This window comes from Podarcis melisellensis (genome assembly GCF_964234715.1).
Source record: "Podarcis melisellensis genome assembly, chromosome: 14".
In the NCBI taxonomy this organism is placed as follows: domain Eukaryota; kingdom Metazoa; phylum Chordata; class Lepidosauria; order Squamata; family Lacertidae; genus Podarcis; species Podarcis melisellensis.
This window is the reverse complement of record NC_138546.1, coordinates 16,089,254-16,102,643: the sequence shown is the minus strand read 5'-3', so window position 1 is coordinate 16,102,643 and position 13,390 is coordinate 16,089,254. Positions and strand designations below refer to the sequence as shown.

General features: G+C 43.3%; 2 protein-coding genes across 4 annotated transcripts in view; one reads left to right on the top strand and one right to left on the bottom strand.

The window, feature by feature from the left end:
* Positions 1-13,390, bottom strand: part of IFT140 (intraflagellar transport 140) — a 281,216-nt gene that overhangs the window by 214,428 nt on the left and 53,398 nt on the right. The gene's annotated exons all lie outside the window — the stretch shown is intronic.
* Positions 4,063-13,390, top strand: part of TMEM204 (transmembrane protein 204) — a 32,783-nt gene continuing 23,455 nt past the window's right edge. The window contains exon 1 of the mRNA XM_081888095.1: positions 4,063-5,212. Within this exon, the coding sequence (XP_081744221.1) occupies positions 4,933-5,212 (280 nt within the window). The 5' untranslated portion in view covers positions 4,063-4,932. The remainder of the gene's footprint in view (positions 5,213-13,390) is intronic.

The following is a 13,390-nucleotide window of genomic DNA, read 5'->3' as shown; positions in this document are numbered from 1 at the left end:
AAAACAGAAAATGGAGTGAAAATTGATGATGCTTGATTATTTGTCCCATGTCCAGAATAAAATTAAACCAGCAAAAGGAGCCAGTATTGCTACAGTTGCTGCTTTTAGCCCACAAATGATACATAATTGATGTTTTCTCCTATTTAAACTGTGTTTCCTTTGCATTGAAATGGATGGGGTGGAATAACATAATGGCAACATAATCTATGTCATTAATTAACTAAATTACAGAAGTTTTGCCATAGCAAACAACATGACAAATAATATGGATTTTGGAGGAAAATGAACTGCAGTGGAATGGAAACAGTGCTGCATGTAAAAAACAAAGGGTGGAATGGAAAATAATGCCTTCTTACATTCCTACCTAGAAGTATAGGATATATTGCACCTTGTTCACAAAATCTCTCACTGATGTGCTTGAGATGCTTTTCAGAATGGCAAGTGGACTAAAGACTGAAAAAGGGGCATCCTGAATTACCTTGCAGAACAGCAACTCTCATAAGGCTTAAAAGTTATCTAAAACTGAGAACATTGCAGTACCTTAGTGACATATACAAGTCACAAAAACGAAGTGTGTAAAAATGGACAATCAACTTCACCACTAGATGTGGGAACTAAAGAATATGACCTAATTTTGCAAGGGCTATGCTTGAGCATCCTTTCTTCAGCTCAATAAATCTTCAACTGTCCAACGGAACGTATGCAGTTGTCTTATGCCAAGTCAGGCCATTGGTCCACCCAGATATACCACTGAGCTACAGCCCTTCTTGTTATGGACCTTGCAGGAGAACGACACCTACTCAACAGAAGGCAGCAATGCCATGTTTACACTGCGAAAGTCACTTCCCATTGAATTAAAATAAATGGGGATAGCTTTGCTGCGGGTGGGGGAAGGAGAGAGTTTATCTTTTGCAGGACAAATATGCTCCAACAGATTAGTGCACAGCCTTCAATGGCACAGAGGAACGTAATATTAAAGTGGGGGGGGGGGAGAGACAACTGTCAACTGGTGGGGGATTAAAAAATGATAGGGGTAAAGGGGTGTGTGTGTGACATGCCTGACAGTGATGTAACTGAGCTACCACTCAGCCACACTGATAGAAGTAGGAAGCCAAGGACTGCCATTTACCAGCAAGCTGGGTTAGTGACTTGAATGGTAATAAAATACTGATTCTCCATGTAATAGGAGCATGTGATGGGCTGGCTTTGTCTGGGTGACAGCTGCAAACAACTCCACAAACCCCAGGAAAACCACAGTATACGTAAATGCCTGATGACTAATTTCAGCGTTCTCATTGGAAAAAAGCAGCAACACAACACTAAATGTGAAGAACCCGAATGTGGAACAGTACAAACAACTTTGTCCCCTCTACCCAGCCCCACCTGCTTCCCTCCCCAGGAGGAGACAGGAACTAGAGAAGGAAAAGTATCATCCTGTCAGGTCCCCATCAGGATGGGAGCCATATTGAAGAACTATATAGCTGAAATGGACCTCAAGATTTCCTGAGTTAAAAAAACACACCCTAGACCGGGGCCAGGAAGAGGGCAAAGCACTATTCCCAGCTGGCTCATACTTCTCCCTCCCGCTTCCACTTTCAGAAGTAGAAACAGAAGGATGCCCAAGATCCAGAAACACCTTCCGCTCTGGGTTCCTCTACGGTTTGCTTCAAGCACACAAATGACAGCTGGAAATTATATGGAAGGGCCACTGTACAGCTTACTTCCATTTCTGGCGCATGTCACCAAGCTCCTGCCATACACTGGCTTCAGTCAAGTTAACAGGGTGAAGTTTCTGCACGATACCTATAATAACAGGTAATAATTCCCTTAGGTTGTGCATTTGGAAAAAGCCAGGTTTTATAATTGGTTTATTTGCTGTTCACCCATGTATTTTAGCATTGCAGGAGCAAAAGCAAAGCAGATACCAAGTTATATTGGTTTTAGCTATCATGACATCCTGCAGAGAATCCTCATAGCTGTAGTTTGATGTGGGTGCAGATCTCTGTTAGAGATCCCAAACGAGGCAGAATTTGCTGATGAAACAAATGACAGTAAAACCAATTCAGTTCTGTTGTGCAGACATCACCCCTTTCCCAGTCCATTCTACCATCTACATATGTATGATTATTTTTTATAAAAGAAAAAGATGGATATAAGCATGTGTTGTTTCCCAAAGAAAGCCAAGAACATCTGCAACTTGGGCTTAAAAAGATGTAATCATCACACATGTTTGGATTTAGTGAAGGATACAACTAACACAAAAATTATGCAAAAAAGGAAGAAAGACACAGAGGGGTGTAGCCAATGCTAGCCCTACTATTGAAATTAATGGAAATACCTAACTTAGTTTGATTAATTTCAGTAGGCCTACTCTGAGCATAACTGAGATAGCTACAACCTTGAATATTCAAAAACTTAAAAAAGCAAAACATACTGATTTCAAGCTACAGTTACCTGCTATTCTTATTTTAACATTCTTGTAGTTCGGTGGGGGGTGGGGGAGGCAGGTCTGTGACCCTCCAGATATTGCTTCAGATCTCCCATGGATCTCAAACCCTCGGTAAATTAAGAACTTGCCCTGCATGTGAAAACAGGCTCTGGTAAATTGAGCAGACAAGACCAACATTGTGCCCAATGGTAAAGAAGGTGATTACTGCATGTGCTATAGAGGAAAGTTAGGGGCAGATGGGGCTTATCAACTGGGAAGGTCGCCCATCTGGAAGAAACACTTTGATTCTAAACGTCCGCTGCCTTGAGGGATATCTTCAGGAGAAGAGAAGGCTAAGGAGTAAACCCTACATAAATCCAGAGTTGAGTCCCTAAGGCAGTTGGATGGTGCCTTGTACACATCCTTCCGTCAACTCCTGCAGCCCAGCTGGTGTCAAATGCATTGCTATACTTTCCTCTGGACCACGTGAGAGATGCCAAGAAGTGGGTATTGTTGTATGGGCAGCCTGGGACCTCCATACACACTGCCTAGGCTTGCACTCCAAGAAGGTCACTTCGGTGCTGCTAAGGCAGCATTTTGATTTCACCCCTGTAAATGTACTCCATTGTCTCTTGAGACTGATGAATGCCATCATCTCTAAACATTAAGCTATGCTGGCTGGGGACGAAGGGAGTTGGAGTCCAGCAGTATCTGGAGGGCAACAGATTGTGCACCACTGATTTAGTGTTACCACTATATTAGGAACTGTGTATAGAGATATGATATGAATGAGGAGCACAAGTTGCACCTTTATTTATTTATTGCTCCAATTGCCAGGTGTGTGTTTTTTACTGGATACTTCTGCCACTGTTTGATATTATTCATATACATTTCTGCTTTTGTTCTTTTCACATCTGCTGTCTGTTTTTACAAGCATTTTACTCCTTTTTACTATAGATTTATTTTGATTGAATACTTTCAGGTCATTAGCTGTTTTCAATTTTTTATGTGAAAGGCATATTTTAAAGTAAAATTAGCTTTTGCAAATAAAGACAAGAGCTGTAGTAACACACACACACACACACGCACGCGCGCACACACACACTGGAGAAAGAGTTGCTTGACTTCCTTAGCACTCATCAACATGACCAATTTTTGTCCTGCAAATGGAATTACTCTCATAAAGTGCACATCAGCATGATGCGATGCTAAATTTGTCTTTGGAAGACAGATACAGCAAGAGAAACTCCCAAGTGACAATTTCCCCTCACATACTTTTGGTTATTTTTCCTGTCAGTAAGCAATTTAAAAAATAAAAAAAATCTCCAAACTTCTTGCTTTCATTGCCAGGATCTGAGAGTTTGATTTTTAATTTTGCTTGGGAAGAGGCCCAGATAACTCTAGTCCCTGAAAAGCCTTGATTTTCCCAGTCGGGTTTCATAATTGGCTCAAGCCCCAACAGCTGAATCTGGCACAGAAAAGGACCTGTAAAACTAATCCTACTAACACAATATCACTGAACTGGTTACATTTTTCTGGGAAGCAAAGGAAGAGAGAGGGAGGAGAATACTGGAATGAGGGGGGAGGCTTATGGGGGGAGGGCAGGGGAGAGAGAGAGAAATTGGAACTTTAGAAGTCTCCCTTAGTCTTTTTCCTTTCAGGAAACACATCCTGTTCACATCTGACTGCTGTGGCAGTGGCTCTGTTTGTTGCAGCCGGCTACGCCCTGAGGCTCACCAAAAACAGCCACAAAAACAACCATTTCCTCTCCATTGAGAGATAGGAGGAAAAAACTTCCTTGCAGCAGAGGTTCTGCTATCCTGCTTCTACCTCACACAGCCCTGACATTCGCAGAAGAACAGGGGCAGCAGAACAGATTTCCTTGGAATACACCAGCTTTCCAGGGCTCCTCGGGGAATAAGTGTTGAATTTTTCCTCAGAATTTCTCTTGGTGTTAAGAATGAATTTCTACTGCGTCTGTGGGATGCTCTGAGTTTGGGGCAGCTGTGAAACGATTTAAGAGCTCTTGCTGCCTAACTCCTATGCAGATCTTAGTCTCCTCTCACAGCTGTGTTCCAGAAGGTTGAGGCACCCGGCACCGTTTGCAGGCATTTTAGCCTCGACTGTCCAAGAACGCAGCACTTCCTACATCAACATTTCGCAAGTTGGTTCCAGAAAGAATGCACCTCATCTTTCAGCTCTTCACCAGCTTGGCTCTGCTCAAAGTGCAGGAAGGTGGATAAGGCACCGCTTGGGAAGACAGAACTCTGGAAGCCTCGCTTCTGCTCGTTATATGGATTGCCCCTCTCTGCCTAGTTGCTCTTTGTGCAATCAGAACCCCCCCAGGAGCTGACTTTGAGAATGAATGGTGATGTTCTCTAGCCATTCATAACTTCATCCTGCGCCTGCCTCCCATCTGCAGCCCCAATTAAATGTACTGCAGCTGATCGGGACTCTTGGATCTTCTACAAAGAGAGGCTGCCAGCGGTTGATGACAGTCAGATATGACTGTCCAGAAGCTGGTAGCCACAGCTGTGTTGGTAGCACTGGTCTCACTTATTCTCAACAACGCCGCTGCCTTTACCCCCAACTGGGTGTATCAGACCTTGGAGGATGGGCGAAAGCGCAGTGTGGGGCTGTGGAAGATGTGCTGGCTGGCAGAGAAGGGAAGAGGAGGTGCAGGCACAGGTGCCAGGCATGGGCAAGGGGCAGAGCGTGAATGTGAATCCTTGGGCTGGGGTTCGGAGCCAGCTGGGTTCCAGGAATCTCGTAGCACTGTCAAACGTAAGTCTTGATTTTCGTCATCACTGTCTATCTTGTGTTATGTAGAGAGCACCTCTCGAGTCAGGTGTCGGCAACTTGACACATGGGAAGGCACTTGCCATCTCACGGCTCAACCAGAAAAGGGCTGCACACCTAAGAGAGGCTGTGGATTTCCAGCCCCTCTTGAGTCTGAGCCCCAGTAAGTAAGGAAGAAAATAGAAGAGAGCGGGAAATAGAAAGCAAGTTAGGGTCATGGCAATTGCACACCTGGTCTCTAGCAGGAGGTGCAAACTGGAAGTTTTGAGACACCATAAAAGTCAAACTCAAGTCTGAAACCAGGCCAAAGTGTGCACCTTTGTGGACAGGTACAACTCCAATGGGATGAGAAGCTCTCATTTGTGTCTTTGCTGTTAAATGCTTCATCTAGACCCTGCTGGTATACAATGAAGAAATGGCATAGGTAAAATTATAGCACAGAGGCAAGGAAAAAATGCAGACCTGCAGGCCCTGCGCCCAACCTTGAGTTAGAAATAAGGCCTTAGCAATGCCGAAAAAAAGGACTGAAGACTTCCTGCCAAGGTGGCATACATTTTCACCTGTTGAGGAAGCTAAGAGGGATGGGAAAGCAATTTTAGACAGAAGCCTGATGTAAGGAAGCTAAGAGGGATGGGAAAGCAATTTTAGTCAGAAGCCTGATGTAAGGGAAAGGGTTAAGCAGCCCCATCCTGTGCCCAGGTCTCATGTTGCAGATTACAGCCTCCCTGGTTGTACCTTATTTTATTTTATTTTTAAAAAAGTAAAGAGAAAAACTACACATGACTTAGTGTCATGCGTGGTTTTACCCTTTGTTGTGTGATTTCCAGCTCACTAGGTGGCAATACTTTGCTAGGTGTGGAGAGGGACAGTAAGCATTCAGAGATGGTGGCAGGAATATATGACCAATTAAAATGCACCATACGAACTAGATACTGGGGATGAGTGCCATGCCCCCAAATATTGAGGGGGCTGAAGCCCCCTCTGCCCCATATACTCAGCTCCACTGTGCCATTTGACGCTTTTCATTTGCAATGTCAAGGAAGGCACCTGGGATCTTCTGCTTGAAAAGCATGTGTCTACAGCCTCTTTCAAATAGCCTTCTCCAAACTCAGAAGGGGGATTCAGAATGGCTTGAGAAAATGTACTTCTCAGAAGCCACTCTCTAACTCAGCTTCCTTGAGGTACATCCAGGCTGTCAGTATTTTGTGCATAGCTGGAAATTTAGGTTTGTGCAATTGAAAGCGATTGTAGTGTTCTGTTGCCCTAGCGCAAACTGCCTTTTTGCTGTTCAGAAGATGACTTGAAAATACACTGAAAAGTGTGAGATGAAAGAATGATTAACAGGATGATGTGTAAATGCTTCACAAGCAAATCAGGATGAATGTTTATTTTCATATAACTCCCCGCAAAGAAATCAGAATGAATGTTCAGTGAAGATCAGATATATCCAAACCTCCTTGTAAGCTTAGTACTAGCAAATCAGGATAAACCTGCAATAAACAGTTCATCTGGACACGCCCTTATCTCAGGCAGGAGTGGGGGACTTTTGGTCCTCCAGTTGTTTCTGAACTACAGCTCTCATCCCTGGTCACACTTGCTAGCACTGATGGGAGTTGTAGTTTGGCAACATCTGGAGGACCAAAAGTTCCCCACTCCTGTCTTATCTGACATAACACAATCAATTTGCCCATATTTTGCTCTTGTCAGTTAAGTTCTTATTCAATTGCTGTCACATATTGGTACCCATACGAGTCAGTATTCATCTCAAAATGCAAAATGGGCTTAAAAGTGGGACAAAAACAAGCCATACACATCCCCTCCCAAATTGAACCAGTTATACCCACCCAGAAGTGTTATTGAGAAAGTGATGCCACTAAGAATTGCATTCAGTGAATGGAAATTAAGCAAGTCCAGTGAAGCAGGCTATGAGAGAGAAACAAAATTTTGCATACTCTGCATTCCTCCCTTTCAGAACTCTGCATCCAAAATAACTCAAATACTGCTACAGGTAAAGCTGAATCAGAATATACAAATCTGCATGCATTTGCTTTTTGTGCACACTGCATTCTCTCCATCTCCCTGAGTACTGGAAATCTGGCCCAGTCCTTCCCACTCCTGGCTTTTGAAATTTGACCAGATGTTTCCCACAAATAAGCCATGAAGACTAGAAACTTAAGTTGGGACAGCAGCATGTGAAGGATGTTTGTCCCACCCTAGTGATGATACTGACAAAAATCCCCCACACACTGCAATTAGTGATAGAAAGAAAGCTCATGTTCTTAAGATGTTGAGTTCTGTGCCAAAAAAGCAATTGCTGGTGAGATGTGATTGTGGAATTAATTAAATCATGCAGCCCTGCAACTGACTCATGTTCCATTTCTGTTTTGTTCATGTAAATCTTAATAAACAGTTAAGACAAGATGGGGTGGTGGGGAGGGATAAAACATGCTTTGTTTCTAATGCTGACACAGTTTGCAGAAGAAGTGGCAGAGGAAAAATGCAAATGGTATGAGAGTCTACCAGCTCCAGAGCTTCCAGAGACTTGTTCTAGGATATCCTCTTTCCCCCTCTTGCCTCCTCTGAAGAGGTGCTACCCCAACATCTCAACCTGCTTGTGACTGAGGAACCCACCCTCAGCAGATTCTCACAACAATTTTGCCTGTAGTTGGCTGCTTATTTATTTTTCCTGGCCCAGATTATATCTTAGTCCAAGATGAAGACATCATATGAGATGCTCACAGAGGGACACTCCCCTTGACACTTCATCAAGAGCCAATCAGTTAAATGCCATCAGTTTAGAAGTCCACAGTGCATGTCAGGAGTGGCTGTTGTTGCTCCTGATCACAGGGTTTTGTTACAATACTGAGAAGTCTGCATTTTACTTTTCTAAGAAAGAAAATTTTCTAGCACTCATGCTGGTACCGACAGATACATTACTGTAACATTTTTTTCAGATGTGGTTTCCAGTGTTGAACAAAGCTGTCCAACCCTGACCCAGGCCTTCCTTCAGAAAGATCTGCCTATTTATTCTGTTCTATCCTGTTTCCCCTTTGTTTTTGTTTAAACCAATTCACAAACCAATAACTTACACACTAACCTCCAGTAATGCACCATATGTTGTAGATATTACTGCAAATTCATTATGCTATTTTTGTGATATTCCAATGGCATGAGAAGACTTGGTCTATTTATTTGTATCATTTAATATTCCCAATAAAGAACCTAACAAAAAGTTATTCCATAGCAGAAAGATCTGCGGTTGTACTGCTACAAAGATATGCTGTAACTCCTGTGTTAAACTGCTTCTGAAGTATAACGCAGTAATTGTCTTGGGAGGCATCTGTGTCTTTGCCATACAACGTATCTGCAAACAGCCATCCAGCCAACCAACTACACTGGTTGGTTTGTGCTCTTGGACGAAACAGAGAACAAAATGATTTTAAGAACATCTGAGGTACCCTGCTAGATCAGACTAAGGGGCTATATCTAGCCCAGCATCCTCTTTCTCAAAGTGGCAAACCTGATGCCGCTGGGAAGCCCAAAAGAAGGATGTGAGGGTTATAACCCTTTCATGCTGTTGTTTTTCCTGCAACCAGCATTTACTGGCAAGTGGCCTTGGAACGTGGGGCTCCATGCAGTTATCATAGCTAACAATTGTCAATAAATCTCCATGCATTTCACTGATCCCCTGTTATGGCCATCACCGTGTTTTCTGGCAGTGAATTCCATGCATCAATGCTGTGCAGATGACCCTTCTTTTTGCTTGTTCTGAATCCACAGCCACGCAATTTCACGGGATAACTACAAGTTCTAGCATCATGTGATTTTCTAAACTTCTATCATAGCCACCCGCTGCACTTTGAGTCACTTTTTTTCTAAATTATATAGCCCCAAATGGAAGGAGAAGCTTGGGTCTCCAGAAGATGCTAGACTACAATTCCCATCAGACCCAACAAGACTGGGCAACAGTCGGGGATGACTAGAGTTGCAGTCCAATAGTATATGGATGGTCACAGATTCCCAATTCTTCCTTTCCTCTTTCCTTATTTTAACTGCCTTTTTAATGGGACTGTGGCAGCTATCAATCTTGAGCAGCTCAACTAAGCCAGGTCTGCTGCTTAATGCACAAGCATGAAAAGGGAGGACCATAAGGTACATTTTTTACCTCCTATAACCAGAACAGCATGGCACAAGTAAACCTGGCAGTGACACACCCCAGCACTCTCAGAAGCCTCATGTGTCAAAAAGCAGATGCTGCACAAAAAGTCCAGATCAGTCTAAAAGCTTTGGCACACAGCCAATGTTCAGTGGATTTACACACTGACACAGAGCAAGTGTTAACTAATACGCCATGTTTCATATGATACACAGAAACAGAACAGCTGACTTCTAACCTGATCTATGTCCATTCCGTGCTAGAGCACTGGCAGAGGAAGAGGAGTGTGGGGAGAGCACATCGCTCCTCGCAGCGTGATCCCAGTGGGGTGTCATTGTGGCTGCTCACCTGCCCGCACTGGGCGCCATGCCCCCGCAGGTGGCGTGCCACACCCCCAGGACATCATATGAGATGCTCACAGAGGGACACTCCCCTTGACACTTCATCAAGAGCCAATCAGTTAAATGCCATCAGTTTAGAAGTCCACAGTGCATGTCAGGAGTGGCTGTTGTTGCTCCTGATCACAGGGTTTTGTTACAATACTGAGAAGTCTGCATTTTACTTTTCTAAGAAAGAAAATTTTCTAGCACTCATGCTGGTACCGACAGATACATTACTGTAACATTTTTTTCAGATGTGGTTTCCAGTGTTGAACAAAGCTGTCCAACCCTGACCCAGGCCTTCCTTCAGAAAGATCTGCCTATTTATTCTGTTCTATCCTGTTTCCCCTTTGTTTTTGTTTAAACCAATTCACAAACCAATAACTTACACACTAACCTCCAGTAATGCACCATATGTTGTAGATATTACTGCAAATTCATTATGCTATTTTTGTGATATTCCAATGGCATGAGAAGACTTGGTCTATTTATTTGTATCATTTAATATTCCCAATAAAGAACCTAACAAAAAGTTATTCCATAGCAGAAAGATCTGCGGTTGTACTGCTACAAAGATATGCTGTAACTCCTGTGTTAAACTGCTTCTGAAGTATAACGCAGTAATTGTCTTGGGAGGCATCTGTGTCTTTGCCATACAACGTATCTGCAAACAGCCATCCAGCCAACCAACTACACTGGTTGGTTTGTGCTCTTGGACGAAACAGAGAACAAAATGATTTTAAGAACATCTGAGGTACCCTGCTAGATCAGACTAAGGGGCTATATCTAGCCCAGCATCCTCTTTCTCAAAGTGGCAAACCTGATGCCGCTGGGAAGCCCAAAAGAAGGATGTGAGGGTTATAACCCTTTCATGCTGTTGTTTTTCCTGCAACCAGCATTTACTGGCAAGTGGCCTTGGAACGTGGGGCTCCATGCAGTTATCATAGCTAACAATTGTCAATAAATCTCCATGCATTTCACTGATCCCCTGTTATGGCCATCACCGTGTTTTCTGGCAGTGAATTCCATGCATCAATGCTGTGCAGATGACCCTTCTTTTTGCTTGTTCTGAATCCACAGCCACGCAATTTCACGGGATAACTACAAGTTCTAGCATCATGTGATTTTCTAAACTTCTATCATAGCCACCCGCTGCACTTTGAGTCACTTTTTTTCTAAATTATATAGCCCCAAATGGAAGGAGAAGCTTGGGTCTCCAGAAGATGCTAGACTACAATTCCCATCAGACCCAACAAGACTGGGCAACAGTCGGGGATGACTAGAGTTGCAGTCCAATAGTATATGGATGGTCACAGATTCCCAATTCTTCCTTTCCTCTTTCCTTATTTTAACTGCCTTTTTAATGGGACTGTGGCAGCTATCAATCTTGAGCAGCTCAACTAAGCCAGGTCTGCTGCTTAATGCACAAGCATGAAAAGGGAGGACCATAAGGTACATTTTTTACCTCCTATAACCAGAACAGCATGGCACAAGTAAACCTGGCAGTGACACACCCCAGCACTCTCAGAAGCCTCATGTGTCAAAAAGCAGATGCTGCACAAAAAGTCCAGATCAGTCTAAAAGCTTTGGCACACAGCCAATGTTCAGTGGATTTACACACTGACACAGAGCAAGTGTTAACTAATACGCCATGTTTCATATGATACACAGAAACAGAACAGCTGACTTCTAACCTGATCTATGTCCATTCCGTGCTAGAGCACTGGCAGAGGAAGAGGAGTGTGGGGAGAGCACATCGCTCCTCGCAGCGTGATCCCAGTGGGGTGTCATTGTGGCTGCTCACCTGCCCGCACTGGGCGCCATGCCCCCGCAGGTGGCGTGCCACACCCCCAGGACATGCACCAGCCCCATCACTGTGCTAGAGGAGAAGGGGGGAAACTATGCGAGAAGGTAGCCAAATTCTGCAAACTCCAAAAAAATGCAACCCAAATTAGTCTAAGGTGTTTGCACCTTTCAGTTCCACTGTGGAAGAGAATGACAAAGAAGTTTCTAATATAGCTGTACTACTGTTAAGAAGCATACAGAGCTCAAATAGAGTACACAAAATTAACCAATTTGCATACAGCTGCTTCTTTCCACTAATTTATTCTGCTTCTGCTTTTCACAGTGGAAGATAAAGAGCTCTTCTTTTAGCTCAGGGCAAGGGAGGAAATATACACCACTGCCTCTGATCACTAGAAGGCCTCCAAAACCTCCTACTTGTCTTGTAAGGTTTCATCAGGCCTACATGGTTGTTGTTTTTTATTAATCTAAACAGTTACATAGGTAACAGCCCTCCTTTAAAAAGAGAGCCGATATAGCATTACTTTTCAGGCACCTAATTCTTACATATGTGGTGTGACCATATGTAGAATACAGTATACGGTATTCAGTATACAGTATATTTGGCCCTGTGTATAATCTACTTGAAGCAACAGAGACAAAACCTGGTTTATACAAGCAGTAAAATGAAGTGCTAATAAGAGGTCTAAAAGACTACAGAGAGTAGGGAGGATCAAAGCGTAGAGGCAGATTTAGGGCAGCGTGACCAGTTCTGCTGCACTGGGCACCAAGCCTTAGGGTTGTTGTAGGACGCTGCAACTATAACATAGTGAACTGAACAGAACAGAAGGTGAGGGGTGCATGTCCAAAATTTTGGCCTTGTACAGGGTGCCACTGAAATTTGAAAAACCAAAGTCTGTCCCTGGAATCAGCAGCAAACAGGCCCCATGATCAGCACTGACTGCCTTAGGGATAGGCAAATCTGTCAGTTTGGGTTTATCTAGGTTTCTCATTTTTCCCATCTCTACATTTCCACATCAGATAACAAGGGGGGAAATCCATACAATTCACCAGCATTTTAGTGCAAATTTCTCCTAATCAACATAGCTACTTGTTTGTTGTTGTTGTTGTTTAAAATGCATATAGTTTCTGCAAATTTCAGGGAGTATTTAAAAGTGCTATGCCTCATTTTTGTTTGAAGTCCATTCTATCTCCTTGAGCTTGTACTACCTTGCTGATTCTCTGCATTTGAATGTTATCCAAATACTATAATACATTAGAAGGTCCCCTCACACTGAACAAGTCTCCCATTCCTGGTCTGAAGAATTGCCTAAATCTCTTTAGATTTTTCTTTCTTTCTTTTAGAAAGCACTTGGCACTGGAGATGTTGAATGGGATGTGGGCTTCTTTGTCAAACAGCAATCATGGTGGTTATGAATGAGCTGTTGTTGCTGCCCAGAGAGCAGGATGCTTAGACGCTATTATGATGAGTGCTGTACTCAGACAGAGAGATCGTGTCTCTGGCTGTACTTGCAAAGGAATACTGTTTAGGCATTGCAGAGTCTAAAACCAATCACGGAAAGGAAATTAAATGAGGGGGGCAGGAACAGGGGACTTGGACGATTCTCAGGGATGTTGAAGACACAGGAAACAGGCAAGTGATATGAAGCTTGTTTCTCAAAGACGCACAGAGTAATGAAGCTATTTCCTTATTATAGCTCTTAGGGTCAAGCATGTCTAGAGGTGGGGAGTGGCCCAATATTGTGAGTGTCTACGTGACTCCTATGTTCTCTAGATATAAACATCTGTCTGTCCACAGGGTATGATTTATATAAAATAAATTTT